Here is a 24570-nt window from a genome sequence, read left to right as displayed (position 1 = left end):
ATCTAGTGAATTTAAATTTTGTTTTACATTTGAAGGACTGTTGACAGGTCCCTGTCGAAGACGCACACAACTTCTTCTAATGTATTTTGACTTGTCAGTTTTGGGTTGATCAGTTCCAACTCTAGTTTCAGGTAATTATACTGTAAATCTGACCAGTACCAACTTAAATTGAAAATACGACGAGTCAGGATGGAACTTCATTGAAAGTATCTTGAATCAGACAAGTCACACTGTCATAATGTAAAAGGGAAATTTACAAGATATTTATAAGATATTAGAATTTAACTGCAGCTGACTATAACCTAATTCGTCCAAGAAGTTCATTAAAATTAGTCAGGATGTATTTGATATATCTGATAAATACAAATATTGAATCTTAATTACACATTTTAAATTTTAAATGTATATATTTTAAAGTTGTATTAAATTATACAAAGTAGATTTACTGTTGAGCCCATATCATCATATTGAATAAAATAAATGTATATCAAAAATAAAATAACACCAAAAATTAGTTTGGATGTGAATTGTAAAGTTTTTGTAGAGACAGCGCGATCAGCCAATCACGTCGCTCCATCCCGGACAGGAAGCTGCGGTGTTTACATTTTCCAAGATGGCGGCGGGGATGTATTTGGAGCATTATTTGGACAGTAAGCCGTTTTATCGTGATTTAAACACACTAGAAACACATTTCGACCTTCTTCCTTTCCCTACGTGCTGTGTTTCGTTCAGGGTTGTTGCTCTTTGTCAACCCGCCACTGGGGAAAAAACGCTGTGGCCGTTTCCTCGCGGTCGGCGGGTTGAGGCTCAGTCTATTTGCTGGAATAACGCGTCGCACTGTAGCTAAGAAAGGATGCTGTCTGACGCCGAGCAGCACACACACACATATTGTACTCACTGTTTCGACTTAGCGTTAGTTCTTTACTCGAGCACATTTGTCTGTGTGGCCTGAGTCAACTGCCAGTACCGACCAGCTAGTTTAAAAGCTAAGGTTAACGGTAACCCTATCACCAGTTGAAATGTAGCCATCCTGTTTCCGCTGTTGTTTCACGTTGATCTCTGTGAAATTGAGATCGATCTCTGCTTTTGCTCTATTTCACTTCTCCAGGCATAGAAAACCTCCCGTTTGAGCTGCAGAGAAACTTCAACCTGATGAGGGACCTAGATCAACGCACAGAGGGTGAGACAAAGAAATACGTGTGGATGTCGAACCAGCTAAACACAAGTTATCTGACCAACAGTTTGGAAAACAAACCTGTTACATGCACGTCTTTGTCTTATCTTATAACATGATGGTCAATTCATTCCCAATCAAGGGGTCAGGGTCCTTCAGAGGATCCCAAGTTGAGTCTCAGTCACTAGATGAATAAAGGGATATGAAAGTGTTTGTGCTAAATATTACATTTATTTTAATACTTTTCCTTTTCCCAGTGGTAAATCTGCCTTGGACATCACAGTGTCTTCTGTATAACAATCAAATACATCCACATGTTCATCTACAAGGACTGTTATGAACAGATTGATGGGGTGTTTGAAACTTACATTTGTTAAACATTAGATGTTTTCAAGCCTAATAGTTTGTGAACCCCTGATCAATATTAAAATACTAGTACATGACACATCCCAATGATTTGTAAACCTGTTATCAAGAGTAAACCTGAGGTCGTAATCAACCTTTGCCAGTTTAGCATTATAAGTTGTGAGTTCACAAAATGATTTGCCAGTTATCTTTGTTATTTTCTTTATTGCTCAACATGTGCTATTTATAGGCATAAATAAAATAATTATCCATGCTTGTTAAACAAGGAAAACATTTCCCCCAATAATTTAAACATTCTGTCACTTTAACTGTCTTATAGTAAGTAATTAAATAAATAGTGTATTTAATATTGCACTTTTCACAAAACAGTCACAAAGTGCTTCACAAAAGAAAAAAACCCTGTTAAAAATAAATATAGAGCCTGACCATGCAGAGCTCTATATGTGAAAACCAGAACCTTAAAATGAATCCTGAACTTAATAGGAGGCCAGTGTAAAGATGATAAAATGGGCGTGATATGACCCATCCTGCTGGACCTGGTCAACAGCCTTGCAGCAGCATTCTGGACCATTTGTAAACGATCCAGGGCCGACTCGCTGAGGCAGGTGAAAAGAGACTTGCAATGATCTACCTGGGATATTTATAGCTGATAGTGTTAATTGTTAACAGTGATATCACATGTGTATGTGGTTTTTAAAGTTTTCCTCCTTGTATCTTTTTAGATCTCAAAGGACAGATAGACTCTCTGGCCAAGGAATACACAGCCAATGCTCGGACTCTTTCCTCTGAGCAAAAGCTGTCCATACTGAGGCAGATTCAACAGTCTTACAGTAAATGCAAGGAGTTCGGAGATGATAAGGTGCAACTGGCCATGCAGACGTATGAAATGGTTAGTATCCTCACAGATAAACTCATTGCTTTGTGCACATTTGTTGGTGATACAAGTAGAATAATAACAAGGGCAATATGAATGTAAATGATGTATGTACCACAATCAGTCTGCTGAAGTTGTGTATTTTTCAGGTTGACAAACACATCAGACGCCTTGACACAGATCTGGCGCGGTTTGAGGCTGACCTGAAGGAAAAGCAGATTGAGAGCACAGACTATGATTCCACCTCCAGTAAGGGGAAAAAAGGTGCATATGCATTTTGATTATGTCCTTTTTTTTTTTTTTTTATGATAACGTGACATGTTTTTAATCCATTCTCTGTTGTATGTGTACTTTGAAGTTTGTGTCAATCCAGGTGAGACAAGACAGAAGGAAAAGAAGATGGCTAAGACAAGGTCTAAAGTGAAGAGTTCAGATGAAGACAGTAGTCCCAAGACTGCACAGAAGAAAGTCAAACTCCTTCAGCCGTACGTTGTGCATCTGATTTCCAGCTTGTGATGGAGTTGTGTTTGCTTTTGAAGTTAATAATTCATAGCTTCATGATTGTTTTCTAATTGAAATATGTTTGGTCCATCATCAGAGGGGAATTCAACAGCCCTGCCTCCAACTTCGGGAATGTGCATCCATCTGATGTGCTGGACATGCCGGTGGACCCCAATGAGCCCACCTACTGTCTGTGCCATCAGGTCTCTTATGGCGAGATGATTGGCTGTGACAACACTGATGTGAGTTTTCCTTTTGTCTCAGTTCACATGTGCAGAGGCCTTTGTGTTATATTTCCCAAATCTCTGAGCATGTTTTTGTGTAAAAAGGTATTTCTGGATGAAGTTTCATCATGTGAAGAATTTGATTCGATAATGTTTTAAGTAAAAAATAATTGCCAAAGGAAACTGAAATTAGTCTTTATTTTTACAAAGACCCCAAAGTCTTTTGTGGATAAATACTGTGTCACTGACAGATAAGGTAGAGAGTGACTAGTGTTTAATCCTGTTACGCTCAGGCCTCTGATAGAAGTGAAAGATGTTACTGAAGATGGTCAAGTTTTGAATAAACACTGTAGAAATATGGAAAGGAAATCTGGATAAATGGAATAAAAGAGGAGAAAGGTGCTGAGAGCTCAAAACACATTTCTTGTGTCATAAAAGGAAAAATGACAATTGTGAATTAGAAACAATTATAATTACAATGATCATCCTAATACATCATAAGAGTCTATGATTTTCTGTGGAGTTTTGTGCCTTGATAATTCTGTGTTTGTTTTTCCTTCTTCTGGTCAGATGCATTGCTTAGAAGTCTATAATCCTATTTTATTTGATGGAAATTTGAAATATTCCCAAAAATATTATCCATCAGTAACATTTATTAAAATGATTTACCAAAAACACTAACAAACAGAAAATATATTACTTAATTCCATGTGACCTTTAACTGCCCACCCAAAGAGCTTGTGATTTTATTTGTGTGTTTTTATTTAAATATCAAATATAATTTACAAAGGTCAGTTTACTTCTTTGACATTGACACAATCAAAACTACAATTCATTACAATAAACATAATTTGTAATCATGCTAAATGACAGTAATCACTTATTGTACATACAGTAAAAGTCCTGCTCTTCTTCCTCAGTAGATAAGATCACAAATGACATAAAGAAAACAACACACTACACATATTGTGATGTTTCCCTGTGATAAGATTGATTTTGTTTTTCATCATTTTGTTTTGTCTCTCCCGTGTGCTCCATTTGCACAACATGTAACAGTGCTTTGTCTGTTTTTATCTTTTCTCCAGTGCTCCATTGAATGGTTCCATTTTGCATGTGTGGGCCTGACAACCAAACCAAGAGGAAAATGGTACGAGCCTAAACTAAAACTGCAATGTATTGTCCCTATTGTCAATGTGTGAATTGCTGCTCATTCAAGCCAATCACCATAACTACTTATGCGTCTTTTTTCATTCATGCTATGCAGGTATTGTCCAAGATGCTCCCAAGACAGAAAGAGAAAATAAAAACACTTCGCTGTCCTGAAACAAAGGTGTGGACACGAATCAGATGGAAATTGAGAAGAGCATTTCTTCATTACTTACTCAGACTTCTTCTTTCTCATATTCTTTAACATTTGGTGCTTTTTCTTTTGGTTTACAGTGTGTAATTTGCCTTGGTCTGATGCAGTTTGTGAAGGAGCCAAGTGGTTACAATGATATTTAAATATTTTTTTGTAACTGTTCAAAAATAATTCCGAATTTTTTTTTTTTTTTTGTGTTACTTTTGGTGCTCTTATTGTGTATTTTATTTTTTAATTTTTCTTTTATGAGTGAAAAATGAACACTACAAATGCCCCTGATGGTTTATCAGTTTCCATGATACTCTATACTGTATTTACATGTATGACTACAAAATTTAGGGTATTTTCTCTGAGAATGGTTTGGCGGCCATGGATTTTTTTTTTCTTTGCTTTGTTGTATGGTTAGTTTTTTATGCTTAGCCTTGGGAAAGTAGTATTACTTTTTGAAGTGTAACAAGCAGGCAATGGAAAATGAAGACAAATGCTGCATCCTGACAGTATTAGTCATCTGTGGTAGTGAGTTTAATCATTTCATTTCTAACATTTGATGAGTGCCGTATAGAAAGAAACATATTTCGTGTAAAGTATTGTCATTTGTAGCTGAAACATTGGTACAGGGCCGAGAGGGTGATTGTGTTCTCAATCATTTGAATACAGCTACTACCTCAAAAAACCCTGCCTGTGTCTTCCTGTGTGTCCGTTTTTTCATCAAGCTGCATTTAGTTTTTATCTGGCACATTCAAGTGCTACAAACCTGGACTTGGTTGAGTTTCTTGAAGACGTTTTACTGCTCATCCAAGAGGCTTCTTCAGTTCTAACTGACGGAGTCCCAATCTGTAGGGTCGTTAGGAGTCGTAGAGGTTACCTGAGAGGCTGGACCCACCCTGTTGTTGTGGGTCGTTGACCGATGGTTTGAAAGAGGAGTGAAGGAAGCTATCTCTGAACAGAGGAGGAGGTCCACCTATCAGCCACATAGAATATAGTCTCAATTTCCATCCCCAGGAAGTTTCACTACAATTCACACCGTAGGACACAAGACTCAAAGGGGGGGCGGGTGGGTCCACGCCTCCCAACGACAGAGTGGGTCCAGCCTCACAGACTCATAACAACCCCACAACTTAAATACCTGGGACTCCCAGCAGCCAGTTAGTCCTGAAGAAGCCTCTTGGATGATGGGATAAGAAAATCCTGTAACTCTACCAAGTCCAGTTGACCTGTTGCTTTTTTTTTAGCTCCTGGATATACCATGACCTGGATGACTGAGAATCTCCACAGACATAATCCTTCATCAGTCCCACAATGGGGAGATTTGCAGTATTACAGCATCAAGAGTCCAAATAGGCATCGGTTAGTGATGAGTAACTTGCAATACTTTAGTGTAAGGAATAGTGACATTTATGAATGAATGGAACTAATATAAACATGTAGAGTGATTGCACATGTAAATACCAGGACCTGGGTGACTGAGAATCTCCACAGACCTTTCATGTGGCAGTTGGTGCTGTAGTTTGGTTGGCGCTCCATTAAGGGGCACTGTTGAGTCAAACCCACTCGTGTCTCGGGCGCATATATGTGACGTCACCGCGCCGTGGCTTTGGCGCGATGTTTGGATCATTTTGAATCAGACCGTTTGCAGACGGTGGAAGAAGCAGCTTCCCCCTCAGGCTTCACAGGCCGACGTTGTGGCTGTCAGGACTACAGGCGTTACCGGTGAGCGTTACAGTCTTAAAGTTCGTAAACAAGTCGTTAGCTTCCCTTAGCTACAGCCGTTTTTGCTAAACAATGATGTTAACGGCGAAAGAGTCTAGCTAGCGTGAAGTTAGTTAGCCCGCTAACTTTACCTGCTAGCTTGAATGGCTAGCTTGACTCACAACAACAAAGTCGTAGAGTTTGGCTGATTGAAAGATTCGTGAAAACTCTTAAGAATTGTTGAAATTGTATTGAACAGAAACTGATGTTCAAAAGTATTAAATGAATCTTGGCTGCTGTAGGTAGTTAAGATATGTATTTGGTTGTGGGCGGTTTGTTCCACCGTGTCTGATATGGGTCACGGTTCCATTGAATAAATTAACCGTATTCTGAAGTTAATGTTTTGGGCGAAAGCTCTTGTAGACCATCGTCCCTACTGATTTCCCATCATACTTAAGTACATGATTGTAAGAAAAGAATATTTATTGTATTGAAACTGTCCAATACTTCTTAAAGGACTTAGGTATAACTTGACAGACCTACAGAGCCCCCCCTTGGAACTCAATCATAGTGAACAGCGTTACTTATTAGGACGTTTTTAAATATTATCAAAGATGTAGTCAGATTGTAGTTCTACCAGTAAACTTACATTCACTGCAATGCCGGTTTAGTCAATGTGACCTAAACCAATGTTTCTTTGTGTTTTTCTGCAGACATGTCGTGGGACTTCTTTGTGCCTGTGTGCACAGGAGACCTGGTGAATACTGGTGGGATCAACCAGTACGTCGTCCAAGATGTGGTCTCCCCAAAACAGCTGCCTGCCAGTCTCAGTCGTAAGTATTAAATTAGAATCGCTAAGCTGTGGAAGTCTGCAGCTGCTCTTAGTGAGACATTTACATTAGAGTTGAACCTTAAGGGTTTTTTTTATCTTTTTAACAGGATTCAAGGCTGCATTGAGAAGCCAGGGGCCTCTGTGTATATTGGAACACTTTGACACATGCTACAGTGTGCTTCAGTAAGTTTTCATCACATAAAGGTTGCTCCAATTATCTCGTTGATACTGAATCAACTTCAAGAAAACTGTGTTTACTTTTTAGGCACTGCAACTCAGTGGAGCTGGGAGTAAAAGAGGATACTCTGGAATTACTAGTACAAGGTGAGACCTTTTTATATTTCTGTGTTTAAATTGATAGAAATACAACCCTCATGTTCTTGGGTGATCATGTAATATCTGGTTTCTTTTCATTTCAGTGGTTAGTGGCCTTGCTGCTACCCTGCCAGCACTCCTCATGGCCACCTCAGTCTCAGCTGCAGAGCGCAAAGAGAAGCTTAATGCGGTCAAAATGAGCGTCTTCCTGCTCTGCAAGCTCACAGAGACCCTTGAGGTCTTTTCTTGTAGGCAGAGTTTCGTCACCGCACCTGGGAAGGTATGCTCAATAATGGCACAGTTAAGAAGCATTCAATGAATGGCTTTCACAGTTTGATTATTATTTGATCTGTCATTTTAAATGCCCACTGATGAGATTATGGCAACTTTTATGATCCAGTCAGACCAAGAGACCATGGTTTCTAGCCTGCTGTTTGGTGGGTAGTCTTGGTAGTATGGTGAAGATTTATTGCACTGCTGTAAGGCCCCACCCACAGTAAACTTGACACCTTCTACAGCCTCTGCCCCCCAAAAGATATGGGATGGGATATGCAGGAGATTTCAAACAAAGTGTGGATGTTTGTTTATTTTTGTGTGTACGTTGTGTGAATGTATGTGTCAGCTGGCAAGAGCCATGGTCTTATTATTTGGTTTGGCGGGTATGAACACATATTTGGTAATCTGAGGGCTTGTATTGTATATTTTTAAATTGTTCATTTTGTTGTTGTGGAGATCTCCAGCCTAATATGAATGAAGCTTATCAGACAACATTTTGTCTCTTGCACAGGGTGGTAAGAAAGGTAAAGCTGGTGGAGAGGGACTCATGCAGTGGGATACAGAGAGGGAGAAGGTGCTGCAGGCACTTGTCCAGCTCCTCCAGCTGGATATCCGTTCCCTCTGGAACCTCTCCCTGGTGGAGGAAGAATTCATCAGGTAAATGAGCACTGGGCAATAGTATAATATCAGGCTTAACTGTTTAAATTCAATCGGTGTAATTTCCCACTTGCCAGCATTGAAAACATTGTTGCCTTAATTGGAGCTTATATGAAAATGATCTCTGCCTTTCCAATAATAATGTTTCACCAAACCTATAACCGATAGATAATCATTGACCATTCAAAATTTAAAAAATCCTCACACATAGCTTTTTATTTTCAGTCGGAACAAGTATAATTACTACTGAAGGAAAGTCTTTCTTCTATTTCAGTTATTGATCCACTGTGAACATTTTTTTCTGCTGAGTTCAAAGCCTTGTGTATAACTACTACCATACCATATTTTCATTAAATTTCCGTTCTTTTCCTTTGTTTCCGTAGCTGTGTGACCTGCTGCTGTTACAAAGTTCTTGAGAACTCAACTATCAGTCATGTCAAGAGCAAACCCACCAGAGATTGTGTAATACACCTATTGGGTGTATTAATCAAGAAGTACAACCACCTCCTTGGTCAGTCCCTCACCAATATATGCTTATCATGGGTACAAGATATATAACTTCAAGGACATATCAGTTTTTTGTGTTTAATTTTATTATTAACTTTCTAAACTTTTACAGGTGCAAGTGTAAAGGTGATCCAGTTGCTGCAGCACTTCGAGCAGTTGTCATCTGTTTTTGCCCAGGCAGTGTCTGTGTGGAGCACCGAATATGGAGTCAGGGCTATCATAGGAGAAGTAATAAGGTCAGAGCATATTATTTTTTCAATACATAAGCATCTTTGTAAATATTCATGTGGAAATACGATTCTTTGGCTGCAAATTGTAAAGAAGTTAAAGTTATTATCTTCCCACCTTCTTACAGAGAGATTGGTCAGAAGTCCAGTGAGGAGCTCGCCAGAGAGGGGTCAGGGGTCAAAGCCTTTTCTTCCTTTCTCTCGGAACTCAGCGGCTTGGTGCCTGAATTAATGATCCCCAACATAAGTGTGCTGATCACACACCTGGAAGGAGAGGTACTGCACACCAGAACATGTTGATCCTGCCAATACTACATTCTTGATGTACAGCTCATGCATTGAAATAAGCCCCTATGTGTAGATGTTTATGTAATTTTAACGAACTGGGGAGACCTCTGTACTCGTACGAGACGAAATATGGCTATAGTAAAGACAAATGTCCTCCATTTTTTCTCATTGCTGTTCGGCTCACTTTTTGCCCAATGATGAGACCAAGGCGAATACGAGCTCACTGAATAAGAGCTGGGTTCTTCTTTGCCTTGACTGGCAGGTAATCTTGGCAGTGCAGGGGAGGTTTCCTGCTCTGCTGTAAGGGCCTGCCTACAGTGTTCTGGCTCGACCCAAATTATTCCTCAACAGTCACAGTGGAGTAATAACTGGGATGATGCCGACAGTGTGTGTTGTGTTGTGTGTGCGCGTGTGTGAAAAGGCGAGAAGTTCACCCAGCTCTTTGCTGTTCAGTCTGCCATGAGTAGCTTCTTTGGTAATCTGAGGGCATATTTCTCAATTTCTAATGGACTTAGGGTTGGGCAATAAACCGTCAAATCAATATCACATTTCTTTTGAACCTTGAACTTGATTATCTCCCTTTCCCCTTGTTCTTCAGAGCCACACAATGCGTGTTGCAGTGTGTGAAGTGCTGGGAGACATCCTTGTGCGGGTCTTGTGTGGAGACGGCCTTGATGAATCTGGTAAAGCCGACCGTGACCGATTCTTTGACACGCTGCAGGAACATCTGCATGACACACACTCCCACGTCAGGGCACGTGTGTTGCAGGTGTACACACGAATCGTCAACAGCAAGGTATGTTTAGTAGACTTGTGTATTTGTGAAAGGATGACCTTAAATTCCCACCTGGTAACACATTCTGTCTTCATGTGTTTAGGCACTGCCCCTGTGTAGGTACAGCGATGTGATGGAGCTTGCTGTGGGACGACTGATGGACAAATCTATAAACGCAGTGAAGAGTGCTATCCAGCTGTTGGCAGCCTTCATAGCACACAACCCCTACAGCTGCAAGGTAACTCAAACCAACAGGATTCAGAACTGGAGTAGGAGACATTTCCATATTTCACAGTCTCACAGGAATTTGTCTTTTTCAGTTGAGCAGCGCAGATCTGAAGAAGCCACTGGAAAAAGAGACGGTTAAACTCAGAGAAATGACAGAGAAACTGGAGGGGAAAGCTCCAGGTACCTATGAACCCGGGGGGAAAAAGTTATCATCTCCACGTTGAATTCACATTTCGCCCAATGATGAGACCAAGGCGAATACGAGCTCACTGAATGAGAGCTGGGTTCTTCTTTGCCTTGACTGGCAGGTAATCTTGGCAGTGCAGGGGAGGTTTCCTGCTCTGCTGTAAGGGTCTGCCTACAGTGTTCTGGCTCAACCCAGATTTTTCCTCAACAGTCACAGAGGAGTAATAACTGGGATGATGCCGACAGTGTGTATGTTGTGTTTGTGTGTGTGCATGTGTGAAAAGGCAAGAAGTTCACCCAGCTCTCTTTGCCGTTCAGTCTGCCATGAGTTGCTTCTTTGGTAATCTGAGGGCCAAGTTAAAAAACCCAGTGGGGCTCAGAAGACTAGTTCCCCCAATAGAGGTGTCTCAAAATCCAACCCAAATTCGCAATCGTAACTAAATATAGCATATGTTTGGAAGATTCCTTAGTTTTGACTTTATTTGTTCTCAAAGTTTAGTTACTATTCTTCCTGGGATCCACAAAAGCTTTACAATACTCGATTGCAACTAACATCACAACATGAAAAAATAATTTGGACAGGATTAGAACACACACTCACACACTTCTCAATCTTGTTACAACTAACAATTAAGTATATGAAAAATAACACTACGAAGCAGATGTTAAAAGAACTGCAGCTTCAGATGTGTGCAAAAAGATGCATGTATTTGATCAAAGGAGGGGAAAATGTAACAGCAACTATTTTAATTGGTTTCAAGAGAACTTTAATTCATTAACTATGAGATTTCAGCTTTTACTTTTGTTACCTCATCAAATTGATGAGTAATTATAAATACATTTCTCAGATTAGACACTTGCAGATCAATTAGGCATTTCAGTCAATGTCAGAAATTCCGTCACAGGTAAATTTTGTCTATTAAACACACGCCCCCCAAAAATTTGAATACCGCTTAACACTGGGAAAAATTACAAACTGACCCTGATTGGATTTAAATTACTTAAACCATTTTCTATCCTTTCTGGCAGTGGCCGTGATTAAAGCATCGGAGCTGTGGGCCGCGATGGAGCCGGAGCTGCACATCACTGTTGGGACGGAGCTGGAACCCTCGAGTGAAACGGAGAAGGATCAGCAGGAAGACGAGGACGGCCTAGATGTGGAAGAAGAAAAAGTGACTGAAGACGAAAGGGCCACTGCAGTGATGATTGCTCAGTACCTCCGGGTCAACAAATACAGGCAAGTGCAAGGATGATTTTACACTCGTATCCTCAATCAGCCAACAATTTGATATGTGAGATCTAACTTTTGTGTCCTACAGGAATGCTGTACGTCTTTGTATCAAGGCTCACAGCTGCTTCCCTGAGTCTGAGATGTTTGCTGCTCTGTCCACTCTTACCCCTGAGACTCTAATGGAAACCCTGGCTCTGATTTTCAAAGGTAAAACCTGCACTCAGTTCACTTGTCCTCTTTCTATTCAGAGATACTCATTTGAAGTACTGTCCATTTTCAATTTTAATGGAGGCAAGACTGAACACATTTAAGATTCAATTTTTTTCACATTCTCTTTCAGTGTCATTTCATTATTCTGTAATTGCCTTAACCAGAGTGTATTTCAGAGCAGAGAACACTTCACTTTTTAAACAAGCAGTTTTTTATTCGTGATGTATTTCACAACACTAGATGACATGAGAACGATAAATAACCTCTACCAACACTATGCTGCAGCTATGTCAAACCACCACACTCAGTTACAAATGTTGCTATCATTTCAAGAGAAATTACTAACTCATTTTTCATGCTACCTAAAATCAGAAATGGACTTTTCCATTGTGTTTACAGGCTTCCAAAGACTTTTTCAATATTGTGACAAATGTATTAGCAGTTTAGAAAGTGCCAAAATGTTTCCATACAACCGCACATACACTGGCTCTGTGAGATAACACCCAGGACAGACTTGTGTATATTGCTTGTACTTTAATGTAAGCGTGGCTGCCTTACTTTCACTAAAAGCCTCTAGAGCGAAGAGAGCAGCCGTAACCTAATTTCTCTAATCAAGCAGCAATGGAAAGGCAATTTATTGGCTGAACTCCTGTATGATTTCTTCTCAATGCAAACTCTTAACATTATTCCACCCCTGCTACTCTCTTCAGGCTCTGACGAGGACGCCGCTGAGCTCAGCCAGAATTTGCCACCTACCCCACAGAAAGAGGGGGAGAAAGAGGGGGAGGACGGGGAGCTGAAGAAGCAGGAGATGTTGGTGCAGTATCTGAAAGATACAGAAACCTTCGCCTTACAAGTGGAGAGAGCCATCTCTGTTATCAACACGATGCTCTATTTGAAAACCACTTCAGGTAGCATAGATTATTAGTTATTAGTCAAAACCTCATCAAACATGTTAATTTCCCTATGTTGTTTGAATTTACGCTGTGCTGACATGAAGATATTGGCATCTCCTAATAACAAAGGTTGTTTGTGTTTTTAGTGGTTCACGAGGCTGTGCAGTTCTGTGTGACAGTCTGTGAGTTCAGCGTTGCCAACTCTGTCATTGGTGTGAGGAAGATGTTGCCTCTCGTCTGGTCAACTGACACTGCCATTAAAGATGCTGTCGTTCAGGCGTACAGGCGCCTTTATCTGAACCCACAGGGAGACAACATCAGGTCTGTAAAACATGCATGAAGTGCCCAAACTTAAAACACATTCAGCCCCTTGTGAGTTAATATTACTGTTATTAATTTTAGCTGATAAAAAAATGAAAGAGAAACTGGAGGGGAAAGCTCCAGGTACCTATGAACCCGGGGGAAAAAAGTTATCATCTCCATGTTGAATTCACATTTCGCCCAATGATGAGACCAAGGCGAATACGAGCTCACTGAATGAGAGCTGGGTTCTTCTTTGCCTTGACTGGCAGGTAATCTTGGCAGTGCAGGGGAGGTTTCCTGCTCTGCTGTAAGGGTCTGCCTACAGTGTTCTGGCTCAACCCAGATTATTCCTCAACAGTCACAGAGGAGTAATAACTGGGATGATGCCGACAGTGTGTATGTTGTGTTTGTATGTGTGCATGTGTGAAAAGGCAAGAAGTTCACCCAGCTCTTTGCAGTTCAGTCTGCCATGAGTAGCTTCTTTGGTAATCTGAGGGCCAAGTCCAGAAACCAATTTTGGCTCAGAAGACTAGGTCCCCCAAAAAAGGTGTCTCAAAATTCACAACAGTAATGATCAGTCATACCTCATGGTTTGTAATAAAAAATTATATATATATATATAAACAATTATTTTATCATTAAGTCAATTACCAAAGTGTCATGTGAGCACCAGAGAAACTATTGGCTGTCTTGATTTCTGTTTATTATAAATTATTAAAATATAGCTCTTGTGATTTTGGTTGAATTTTAAAGCTATGTGAAATTGCTCGTTTGGCTTATTGCTGTGAGCCTGAATCAGTGTTGAATACCATATGTTTATGCACCTAAAGAGATTTATTTTGTGCTTGTATTAGGATGAAAGCTCATACTCTTGTGGACAGTCTTTCTGAGCTGATGGTGGACGCATCTCTGGGAACAATCCAGTGTCTTGAGGAAATAGTGAGTAACTGTTCTTACTCTCGTGGCTCATTTCTCTTTCTAATGGTCATTTAAAGAAACATAGTTATGCAGAATATTGAAGGACACATATGTAACAGCCGTGAAATGCATACGGTAGTTTTACTTGATTCATGTAAGATCCAACCTATCAAACTTATCTCTGTAGGTCCAGGAGTTCTTTGGCAGTGGCAGCAATCTCCAGTCCACTGTAGTGCAGGTCCTGTGGGAGAGGTTTACTGGGAAACGAGAGACGTCTGGCTTAAACAGGCGAGCTGCAGTGTTACTGCTGGGCATGGCTACACGGTAAGACACAGACCACTGTCGGCATGTTCTCAGGAAATCCATTTATCAAGCCATTATGAAGAAAAGGGTTTGTGCAAGGTCACTAAATATAGGAGTTTCACCTTTTAAGCCTTTGACTTGCCTGTAATTTCACTAAAATTTTCTAGAGTTGCTGCAAAAGGGCAGCACAATGCGTTCAACCGTTTTTACTAACTTTCTAGTTTGCACTTTCATATTATGATTATATTAATCTCGCAGTTCTTCAAACAGACATGATCAGAATCTCTTAAAAACTTAAAACAATTGCAACAACTAAGTCAAACATGAGCTTCTTCAGATCCAGATACACTCTGCATTTTGGTACAGGTACAAACTGGATCAAGTCTCTCATTGTTTATTGAAGTGAAAAGGACTGATTCCTGTGCTGGCAGGAAAAAACAACTGTCAGAGTACCACTTTTAGTTGCGTTGATTAAATAAATGCACTTTTCTTTTATATTCTTGTCCTGTCTCAGCTACATGACATTCAGCAAATTCTCTCATTAGTCAGAATACAAGCTCAGCTTCAGCTCCTCTTCATTGTAATCAAAGTCACGACCATATCTAGGCTCCTTGCCAGTGCATTTCACTGAATATATGTATTTTTTTAGTGTTCCCCCTCAATCTACCTCAAAGAGAGCCACTGCTGCAGGGAAGAGCGAGCAAGTGAGAGAGTAAAGGGAGACTATCTGCAGTCCGCCCACACTGCTGCCTCTCTTCATGCAGCCAGCAGCATTCATAACCTATTAAATCGTATGCGCTTCTCCTAACCCGTCCTCCTACTCGCATTATCTCGGCAGCAGCCTAGCACCGGCAAGGCCAGCACACAGTAGTCGGGGTGATGTAGGGCAGAGATGTTATTACTTTGCTTTTCATAATCATATGACCCTTTGGGAATAAAAAGAACATAAATACTTTGCCTCTTTGTAAAAATATCTGTGTTTTGTATGTATGTTAATGTAACAGGGCAGAGAGGGAGGTGGTGCTCAGTAATCTGGACACTCTTTGTTCCGTGGCTCTCGGAGAAAAAGTGACTGAAGACTTCCTTCTGGCCAGAGACACAGTTATAACCATTTGCGGTATCACTGACCACATCAGGGTAAGAAAATATAAACCAGGATTACTTTGCAATCTAAGTGTTTAGTTGATTTAACCTATTGATTATGGATTATGTCGGTCAATGTGTTGAAAATCTTATTTTACATGTAGTTTTCTGATTGGATCCCTGGAGACACTGGGTTTGCTTTAACAACTCAACCATACTTAATATTGTTTAATCAGCTTTGTATTTGATTACATTAATAAGAATATTGTTTTGGAATGATGGCGTGAAATAAGTCCTCTACAGCAATATCCTGTTTTTGTCTTGGAGATCCCAGCTGTAAAACTTGTAATACAATACATCCTATGCCACCGATAAGTTGGGTTGTATTTGTTATTGGAGTTTATAACAGTTTGGTCATTAAATGTACAAGCCCAGGTTTGTCTCTGTCAAGAGATGGGTATAATATGATGTTGATATCATATTCAATATTTCCACCAGCAATCAAAAGGTGCTCCATTCAGACTTCCTCAGGACCATCAGCTCTTCACCTGCCTCACACAGGCCCTCGCTGAAGGTAAATTAGGATAAATGTGCCCTTTTGAGAAATATTTCCCAGCTTTATTGTCTTAGCTTTTACCACTCCTGTTTTATTACAACTGCACCTGTTGGTACCTGCTCCAGGTGTGGTGATGGAGGACCCTTACTGGCAGGGCTTTATGGAACAGGCTGTCCGTCTCATCTACTTCCTGGCTGAGTCTCCTGACCAGCTGTGCTCCCGGCTGGTGCAGCGCAGCGCTCGCCTCCTCCTAGATCAGATTGCAGAAGGTGGGGAAGTCAACAAAGATTCTGGCCAGACTCGAGATGGATCTCAAGAGTCCAGTGAGCAAGGTGAACAAGGTGAGACCCATTGTGTCTCTTTCTAAAGAAGACATTTGTAGTTTAAGGTCTAATCTGAATTGACATTGGCACCGACACTGTGTAACCAGGACCACTTGCTCAGTCAACATGCTCTTAATCACGTGTCCGCTTGTCTTTGTGTCCTGCAGTGAACTGTGTGTGTCTGGCCCAGCTGTTGGCTCTGTGTGGCTGCGTGGCCTTCTGGCAGGTGTCTCACCTTGAGCGCAGTGTGAGCGCTGAGCTCCGGAGGAGGAGAAGAGAGACCGAAGAGAGGGAGGAGAAGGAAAAGGGCCCATCCAGCAAAGCTAAGGTAATGAGGCTGCAATGACTTGTGTACAGCATCTGTACAGCTGTACCATCGGATTAAAGTTTTTAATTAAACATTTGTAATGAGATTAATTAGTTAAAGCCCTTGATCTGTTGAGTCCACAGAACTAGAGCTTGATCAGATGTTTTTGTAAAAGCTTCCAGGTCTTAATATCACTTGCCTGTTTATTAAAGTAGCAAATACTCAAATGTTTCAAATGTAGCCAAACTACCTTTTTTGTTTGTCAAAACATTTTGACACATAGACAGAGTCTCAGCAGGATGACTTGGTGAGATGTATTTTAGTGACACAGTCAGATGAGTGATGGCTTGTAATTGTTCAACCCATCAGGGAACAGAGATAAATATCTCGTTAATTAGCAAAATATTTAGTTTTTCTCTTTTCTCTTGATAACCCAAGAGACGCACGCTGTGACGTAAAACAAAACATTTGACTCAAAACAGGAACGTTTCAGGGATTTGAGACGTTCAAGTTCGGATATATTATAGCCACCAGCCTGGCTGGTGTGTTTCTTACAAAAATCTTGGCAAAAGTATAACATAAATTAAGTTTACATAAATTACTAGGTGAGATTTGATCACTTTTAGACGAGAGGCAGTGAGTTTTCTAAATCTAAACCATAAGAGCTTGCATGATTAGTAAGGATAACAACAGCAGTCTACAAATTCACAAAATTGTAAATTAAACAGTACTTAATCAAAAGGTTTATTTGTTTTCCAGCAGCAATCAGCCAATGAGAGTGCCATGGAGGAGGAGCTTGGGTTGATGGGCGCTTCTGCTGAAGATACAGAGGCTGAACTCATCAGAAAGATCTGCGAGACTGAATTACTGGCTGGTAACAAAAACCTCTTGTCTTTTGTTTTGCTGCTCCACATTAAGCTTTATTCAAATCCACTACAGATTTAGCTAATATCACCTAAACATCTACTCCACCGTCTTTCTGTCTCTTTAGAGGAGAACCTGCTGTGTGCATTTCTTCCCCTGCTGGTGAAAGTCTGCAGCTCTCCGGGACGCTATTCCCACCCACAGCTCACCACTGCTGCCTGTCTGGCACTCTCACAGTACATGATGATAAGGTAAACACACTGCCTTTGTTGCTGATTAATCAACACAAACAATTATCTGCAACTATTTGACTTCATTAAGTAAAATTGCGTAGGAAAGTAAGATTCATAAGATCCATTTTGGATGAATATTTGTGAACTTGTTTGATATTAAACTTAATGTCGTCTTTGGGCTGATGCAGCAAGTTGAATGTGTTCGCTTGAGCTGTGTGAAATTGTGACGGGGGAATACAATATTTTTTTGTCATCTATGGACCAAACGATGAAGTGCTCATTTGAGAAACTAATTTGCAGATTAATTAAAACATTTGTACGTCATACATATGGACTGTGGTGAATAACCTTTTAATGCTGTGATTTCTTTCAGCCCAACGGTGTGCGAAGAGAACATCCGTCTCATATTTACAGTGCTGGAGCGCTCTACTCTTCCTGTCGTCAGGGCCAATGCCATAATAGCCCTCGGCGATCTCACTGTGCGATTCCCAAACATTCTGGAGCCCTGGACACAGAATCTCTATGCCAGGTAATGTAATGACACGTTTTGATTTGATCAGCCCGATAATGTAAAATACATTTGTCGGTGCAGTGGCTCATCATCCCCTCGCATTTATTGATTCTCTTTCAATTACATGGACATTACCATAATATCCGCAGATTTGTTTTATTTCTGCCACCCAAGATTGTAAGGAACAAGCTACGGCTGATGGAGGAGCTGAGTGGGTGTACTGTAAATGACGGTTAATCTCGGCCAACATCCTCCTTATGCTTGTTCAGTTCGTCATCCAGATCCCACCACCTCCACCACCGCGTCTCAGTGTGTTGCTCCTTTCAGCCACTGAAGTGTTGCTGCTGTCACACTGCTCCACTGAGCCACATGATGGGAAAAGTTTACTCTTTCCATCACGACTTTTTAATGGCAGGGAAACAAACTTCGAGACAATCTACGATGGCACAACTCTGATATCCGCCTTGTAATCTGACCTCTGCGGTTGCCGTGGTAACTGGCCAGCACTTCGCGGCCTGCAAACCCACCCCCTCTTGTGAACTGGGGCGGAGGCATGGATGGCCTCAGACAAGGGCACTTTAAGACAACGAACAACTTAAATTCTAGTGTGTTTCAGGCTGTGGCTCTAACCAGTGGCTAGTGTGTTGTAATTATATAGTGCGGTTGAATGAGCTGAAGGGAATAATTCTAGGTCAAGTCAGAGATTCTGCAGGGGTTAACGCTTGTAGGTACACTGTCATTCGAAAAACACTTAGTGGTTTCTATCTGTTCCTCCTGCACAAAGTTACCCTGGTTCCCTGTAAACGACTCACAAGCTGAAGTTTCTCTGTTTGATGTAGTGCGCTTTTAATTGCACCGACCGATAATTCTCACATTGAGGTGTTTCGAACGTGTAAAAAAATTCTGTTCCTTTATAATGCGTCTTTGCCCTCCATAGTGTTTTCTACCTGATAAGCATTTTATAATGTCCCCTAATTGTCTCCTGCGCACAAACACCTCCACTGTTCTCCAGGCTGCTGTCCTGGAGCCTCCTGATAAGAGCATTAAGAATTAATTACCCTGTTCCTCACTGTTGTAAGCTGCTGCATTGGTATGTGGAAGTGCCATGTACAAGTGTCTGATCCTCTGCCAGGAGTCCTGCTCTCTGGCAAAAATGAGAAATGGTTAATGAGTTTCTTTTGTTCTGTGCTTTTGGATGAGGGTGAATCTAAATGGGTCTCAGGATGCCATCTGATTGCCCTGCCACAGCCTGTCCAATCCCATTGTGCTCGGCTGAGGCGCTGACGGTTGTTTGGTTTCAGTAACATTCTGGCTAATTTCAGGTTTTACAGAAAGCTTAATTGACTGGGATGTGAAAATGGCAAGAAAAAACTCGGGTGACGAGGCATTTTACCCAAACTCACATTTGTAGCCATGTTATAGGAACTTTTCTTGGAACGGCAGTGTTGGTCCATCAGTCAATTTACTTTTACACAGATAATCAGGCTCCTCTGAGGTTGAATCTAACCAGTTCTCTCTGACGGTTAAACTAGCATCACCTGCAGATTAAACATTTTATTTAGCCAGTGAAATATCACAACATCTACAGGATGGAGTGTCACAAAATGTGATACAGACATTCATGGTTTTCAGAGGATATATCCTGATGACTTAGATAATCCTGACTTTAATGTAGCGCCACCAAGAGGTTGATGTATGTGGTTGTTAGTGAAATGTGTACAGGTTTTGAATGGATGAAATACAATGATTATGGTAATTCCTTAAAGATACTGACAACTTTGTTTCAAATCTTTAAATATTCTAATGACTACAATAGGGACTCCACCGTAAGAAGCTGTTGGTGAAAACCGTTTCACCTTTTGTATTCTCATCAGGTCACATTTTAACCCGTCTGAAAGTTTACGTTCAAACACCTTCAAAATTATCAGCGACAGTTTATGTAGCCTTTATTAGCAAATGTTGTCATGCTAACAAGCTAAACAAGGATGCTCAGATGACTGTGGTGTCTTCGTCCTGGCACCAAACAGGTAGATGATGAACTTGCCAGTAACGGTCTCCTCTTTTCCAGGCTGAGCGACGAGGTTCCTTCAGTGAGGCAGACAGCTGTGACAGTTCTTACTCAGTTGGTGCTTAAGGATGTGCTCAAGGTCAAAGGTCAAGTCAGCGAGGTGGCTGTGCTGCTAATTGACCCTGAGCCCCACATTACCAGCCTGGCCCTGAACTTCTTCAACGAGTTGGCCACCAAGGTACACACACACACACACACACATTCAGAAGCCATACTGTAGTGAGAATAATTGGAAGATTTTTAACTCTGTCGTTGTCGTTACCCATCAGGACAATGCGATTTACAACCTGCTCCCAGACATCATCAGTCGCCTGTCTGATCCAGAGAGAGGAATGAGCTCAGAGGACTTCAACACTATCATGAAGTGAGTTGCATGACTTCATACTGCTGAACTCTGCTAAAACGTGTCTTGTTTATGATCAATTCAGGAGAAATCTTTGCTGAGGGCTTTTTTTTTTAGATGCTGTATTGTTTGTGTGTTTTCAGACAGTTGTTCTCCTACATCACCAAAGAAAGACAGACTGAGTCTCTGGTAGAGAAACTGTGTCAGCGCTTCAGAACTGCCAAGTGAGTAAATCTCCACCTCCTATTTCCTGTCTTCATGCCTCTGACCTGTATCTTTTGTTTTTAGTTTTTTTTTTTCCCAGCTCACTACTGAAGACTAATCCAGCAGTATATCATTTGTGCAAGATGCAGGGGTGGATGTGTGGGTAATTAGTGGGTGAAGAGCGATTGACAATTACAGCGAGTTCACAGTTCAGTTCACCTGTCGCCTCCAGTCTGATATCTTCCTTTCCACTCACCTTGTCATGGAAACTGTCTTCCCATATAGCTGAGCAGTGTAGACAAACAATTGGCCCGGCCAGGCTTCATTCTGCCTCTGACTCATACTCCATCCGTACTCGAGAGCTCACAGGAAGGGCATTTTATATTAAACAATGGCAAAGTGAATTTGGATTGAAGAGGTTCCTGGAAAATGAGATTTGGTCCGAATGCCAGGGCAAAGCCATACTCATGAGTAATGAGCTAATGAGCTTTTTTTGTTGAGGATGTTGAATTTCTATGCACTTCACATAGTTTCAAATCCAGTTTAGTCCCTAATTCCAATGACTCTCATTTTACGTCTCTCCTCAGGACGGAGCGTCAGTGGTGCGACTTGGCCACATCTCTGTCTCTGCTGTCTATGTGTGAGCGTGGCTTTAAGAGGCTGCAGGAGTGCTGGGAGTGTTACAGTGACAAGTTGACCGAACCTGGAGTTTACCAGCCTCTGCTCTCCATCACTGCCAAACTCCGCCGCGGGGCCAAAGCCCAGTTTAAGGTACAATATACTCCCATTGAAAGATTTTTTTTTTTAAATATCTCCGCTTGGTTTTACTGATGGTAACTTTGTTCACCAGGCTCAGGTAGATGAGTTTGAAAAGCGTCTGACAGCGGTTCACACACGAGGGCTGGAGAATGTAGAAAGCCCTGAGATGGACGAGGAAAACCAAAGGGAAGGCTCCTCTGAGAAGACGGTAATGCGTACGCCTTTGCCCACCAGAGGCCGTACGAGGACCAAGAGAGGTCGGTACTCACTGACTTAGACTTTCATTGAAAATGTGTTGACTTTTATTTTGACAAAATTAACTTATTATTTCTCCCTCTCTCTTACTCAGGTCAAGCAAAGCCATCATCTTCTAGCCATAGTGATGACAGTTTTGTGACGCCTCAGAAATCTCGCAAGTCCAAGAAACCTGTGATCACATTCAGCAGTGATGAAGAGGAGGATGAGGAGGGTGAGTGCAGCCTCATTATTCATTTACCATTACACTTGGAATCAAATCCCTCAGCTATCTATTCAAATATTTGGCATGTGTATAAATAAACTCAATAAGAAATTATTTTCATTCATCAGACAATTCTCTTGATTTAATTGCCTGATTTGCAAAATTGTCAGAAAATAAAAAAATATTAAAGCACAAAGTTCTCTTAGAGCTTAATTAATCAGTCCATCTGCACAGTTCAGATAACTGTCACGAAAACAACATGCAGTCATATTATAGGAGCTGTCCCCAATATTGTTACATACATTTATTGTGCTTCATTCGATGGTATTGGGAGTAGAGTTTAATCCACTACTGAAAAAGTCAGGAATAAACTTTGGATCAATGCGACAAAGTTTGGTGTGTGGACGACTGCGTTGAGCCACATCCGGCATCTTCAGCTCTAAGAAGATTTGGGAGCGTTGTGCCTCAGTTGGTTTTTGAAGTCATCTGTGCTTTGTAACGGCACTGATCTAAGATCAGCAGGAACTTCTGTCTGAGCTGATAAGAAACAAAATCTATGAGCTGAAGTCGACTTCATGTCACTTTTTTACACAGTATGTATTTTAATAATTTAAAAATGTCGAGTGAACAATTCTTCCAGGACAGGTTTGTCTGTGTAGCAGCTCTGTGACTCATTGGCTCGACTTGTCTTGCTTAATTGACTTATAATTACATTTCTTTTTCATCAGATGCTGTAATGGCGGAGAGTGAGACGCCTAAAGTGACGACGCCCATCTCCCGGGCATCCAGACGAGCTCGCCTCAGAAACTGAAGCTCTTTTTTTAACTTTTTTTTGTCTAACTTCTGTCTCTTTTTAATCTTTTTATCTGAAATGTAGTTGCATTTTTACATGTTTTTACCTTTTTACTTTTTGTATATTTTAAGATTCTTTTACTTCGCACCAAGCTACAGTAGTCTGACGTTTGTAACGGCATAAACTCAGGACCTCCTTAATAAACCTGTTTGTTGTTTTGACCAGAACTCATCGTCTGTCTGTCTCAGAAGAGTCGTCACTCACAGACGCCGAAGAAGCCGACAAGTGCGAGGAGTCGGGTGTATGCTGGGTCGTGTCAAGTGAATTTATAGCATCATTATAAGCAGCTTTGAATGTCTGTTTGTCTTATATGTTTGGACAGCAGTGTTTAATGGGCTGTCACAGCTTGCTCCGACAGTATTACTACCCCACGTGCATCACTTTCTTTTTCCTCTATTTCGTCATTTTTTGTTTTTCACACTAATTCTGTCATATCGGATTTAAATCACTAGAGGGAAAAACTTCCAATTCAAGCGTGACTGAATGTTTATTTGCAGAAATTTTGTTTTGGCCCTCTTGTTCTGTCTGACACGTTTGCTGTTGCCTAGTTGGCCGCCTGTTCTCCTGTAATCAATCTCCTTTGTAGGCTTTCCCTCCGCTCACTGCCTCGTGCTTTTTCTCCCTCCTATCCTCCTCTTCCTCCTACTCCTCCACTGCCTACTTTTCCTCCTACAGCACTCCTCTCTTCTCTGATACCACATGCACGCTAGTTTAACCCCCTCCTCCCTCCACTCCCCTCATCGCTAATCTCTCTCCTCGTCACCCACTCCCTCGCCCACGAGTTGTCCTCTCCGAAAAGATGAGGGGTGCAGTTCTCTGTGTGATTGATATGTTATGTAAAAACACTTTGCCAACAACAGGCTAACGATACGATTGCACTAGCAGTTGGGTTCTGAGTTTAAATGTATTCAGTGGGTGCTACATGAGTAATTTTGCATTGTTTCTAACTTATGTTGCTGCACAGAGATGAATTCTGCTCGCTGCATATGAAAACTTTACAACACAATTGTGCTCTCTGCAGGAGGAGAAACTAATTGATGTGATTGACAGGTGGACACGAGCTCCTGCCCGTTCTCTGCACACATTTGTAATTGCAGGGGTTTATTTACTTGAAATAATTACAGGTTGCTTGAACTTTGAGGTGTGTGTGTGTGTGTGTGTTGGATCGCACAGCTCCTGCTTGTATTGTAATTTGGTGGCAGGGGGTACAGGGAGCAGATGGCGCTGACAGACTGTAACTCACCCAGCAGAGGGGAGGTCAGTTCATGCTGGGAAAGACCGCAGAGACAAAGGGGGAGAGGAGGGAGACCAACATGCACAAGGAGCATTGTTGCCACATGGCAAATATAAGGGTTAGGGTTATAATTCAGATACAAGTGGTGACACAAAACGTGTGAATGCAGCCGGGTTCACTTCATAACTCACACTCTGCTCTCAGTGACAAAGCACTGGTTGATCGCTGCCCTCTGACCTTGGTTTGTGCAGTGCAGGGGCATCAGTGGGGGGGGGGGGTGCACGGTACACAGTCACCTTGGCAATGACAATCACTATCCCACTATGACATCATTTCAAAGAGAAGACGAGGAGGAGGAAGAGGGGATGGGGTGAGGTGTGGTGGAGGGGGGGGGTCATATCTTGCACTACAAAAGCCCTGCAGCATCCCAGT

General features: G+C 41.3%; 2 protein-coding genes and 4 non-coding genes across 9 annotated transcripts; all 6 read left to right on the top strand.

The window, feature by feature from the left end:
• Positions 1-553: 553 nt before the first annotated feature.
• On the top strand, positions 554-5172 carry ing4 (inhibitor of growth family, member 4). 2 transcript variants are annotated; one of them, XM_034611157.1, is made up of 9 exons: positions 554-650; positions 1109-1180; positions 2263-2429; positions 2564-2678; positions 2773-2899; positions 3013-3157; positions 4225-4286; positions 4404-4469; positions 4580-5172. In XM_034611157.1, the coding sequence occupies exons 1-8, from the start codon at positions 614-616 to the stop codon at positions 4441-4443; spliced, it is 765 nt and encodes a 254-aa protein (XP_034467048.1). In that variant the 5' UTR covers positions 554-613; the 3' UTR covers positions 4444-4469; positions 4580-5172. The 2 variants fall into 2 exon arrangements, with proteins under 2 accessions (XP_034467048.1, XP_034467047.1); XM_034611156.1 differs by having other exon boundaries at positions 4404-5172.
• Positions 5173-5757: 585 nt separating this feature from the next.
• On the top strand, positions 5758-23071 carry ncapd2 (non-SMC condensin I complex, subunit D2). 3 transcript variants are annotated; one of them, XM_034611015.1, is made up of 32 exons: positions 5758-5846; positions 6902-7021; positions 7128-7203; positions 7286-7344; positions 7440-7615; positions 8123-8268; positions 8652-8779; positions 8888-9011; positions 9131-9278; positions 9889-10086; positions 10169-10303; positions 10386-10473; positions 11509-11716; positions 11799-11917; positions 12631-12831; positions 12963-13137; positions 13974-14058; positions 14225-14361; positions 15345-15477; positions 15922-15997; positions 16105-16320; positions 16470-16630; positions 17369-17483; positions 17601-17724; positions 18080-18235; positions 20286-20463; positions 20555-20649; positions 20772-20852; positions 21420-21603; positions 21683-21848; positions 21941-22060; positions 22780-23071. In XM_034611015.1, the coding sequence occupies exons 2-32, from the start codon at positions 6904-6906 to the stop codon at positions 22860-22862; spliced, it is 4209 nt and encodes a 1402-aa protein (XP_034466906.1). In that variant the 5' UTR covers positions 5758-5846; positions 6902-6903; the 3' UTR covers positions 22863-23071. The 3 variants fall into 3 exon arrangements, with proteins under 3 accessions (XP_034466906.1, XP_034466907.1, XP_034466905.1); XM_034611016.1 differs by lacking the exon at positions 5758-5846 and adding an exon at positions 6091-6209 and having other exon boundaries at positions 17372-17483; XM_034611014.1 differs by lacking the exon at positions 5758-5846 and adding an exon at positions 6091-6209.
• Positions 7699-8025, top strand: LOC117777559. Its single transcript, XR_004616637.1, has one exon. It is a non-coding gene; the product is annotated as a small nucleolar RNA U85 (small nucleolar RNA).
• On the top strand, positions 9480-9779 carry LOC117777553. The gene has a single exon (XR_004616631.1). It is a non-coding gene; the product is annotated as a small nucleolar RNA U85 (small nucleolar RNA).
• Positions 10529-10833, top strand: LOC117777555. Its single transcript, XR_004616633.1, has one exon. It is a non-coding gene; the product is annotated as a small nucleolar RNA U85 (small nucleolar RNA).
• Positions 13316-13618, top strand: LOC117777554. The gene has a single exon (XR_004616632.1). It is a non-coding gene; the product is annotated as a small nucleolar RNA U85 (small nucleolar RNA).
• Positions 23072-24570: the final 1499 nt, after the last annotated feature.

The sequence above is a fragment of the Hippoglossus hippoglossus genome, chromosome 16 (assembly GCF_009819705.1).
Source record: "Hippoglossus hippoglossus isolate fHipHip1 chromosome 16, fHipHip1.pri, whole genome shotgun sequence".
Taxonomy (NCBI): Eukaryota; Metazoa; Chordata; class Actinopteri; order Pleuronectiformes; family Pleuronectidae; genus Hippoglossus; species Hippoglossus hippoglossus.
Note: the sequence above shows the minus strand (reverse complement) of the source record. Positions and strands in the feature narration are given on the sequence as shown.

What these genes read in the sequence shown, in the direction of transcription:
- ncapd2 (XM_034611015.1), top strand. Translation starts at nt 6,904, where the DNA reads ATGTCGTGGGACTTCTTTGTGCCTGTGTGCACAGGAGACCTGGTGAAT. An exon ending in CTGCTGGGCATGGCTACACG is followed by an intron (nt 14,362 to 15,344) that starts GTAAGACACAGA and finishes TTAATGTAACAG; the next exon opens with GGCAGAGAGGGAGGTGGTGC. An exon ending in GGGCCAAAGCCCAGTTTAAG is followed by an intron (nt 21,604 to 21,682) that starts GTACAATATACT and finishes TTTGTTCACCAG; the next exon opens with GCTCAGGTAGATGAGTTTGA.
- ing4 (XM_034611157.1), top strand. Translation starts at nt 614, where the DNA reads ATGGCGGCGGGGATGTATTTGGAGCATTATTTGGACA. An exon ending in CCTAGATCAACGCACAGAGG is followed by an intron (nt 1,181 to 2,262) that starts GTGAGACAAAGA and finishes GTATCTTTTTAG; the next exon opens with ATCTCAAAGGACAGATAGAC. An exon ending in AAAGTCAAACTCCTTCAGCC is followed by an intron (nt 2,900 to 3,012) that starts GTACGTTGTGCA and finishes GTCCATCATCAG; the next exon opens with AGGGGAATTCAACAGCCCTG.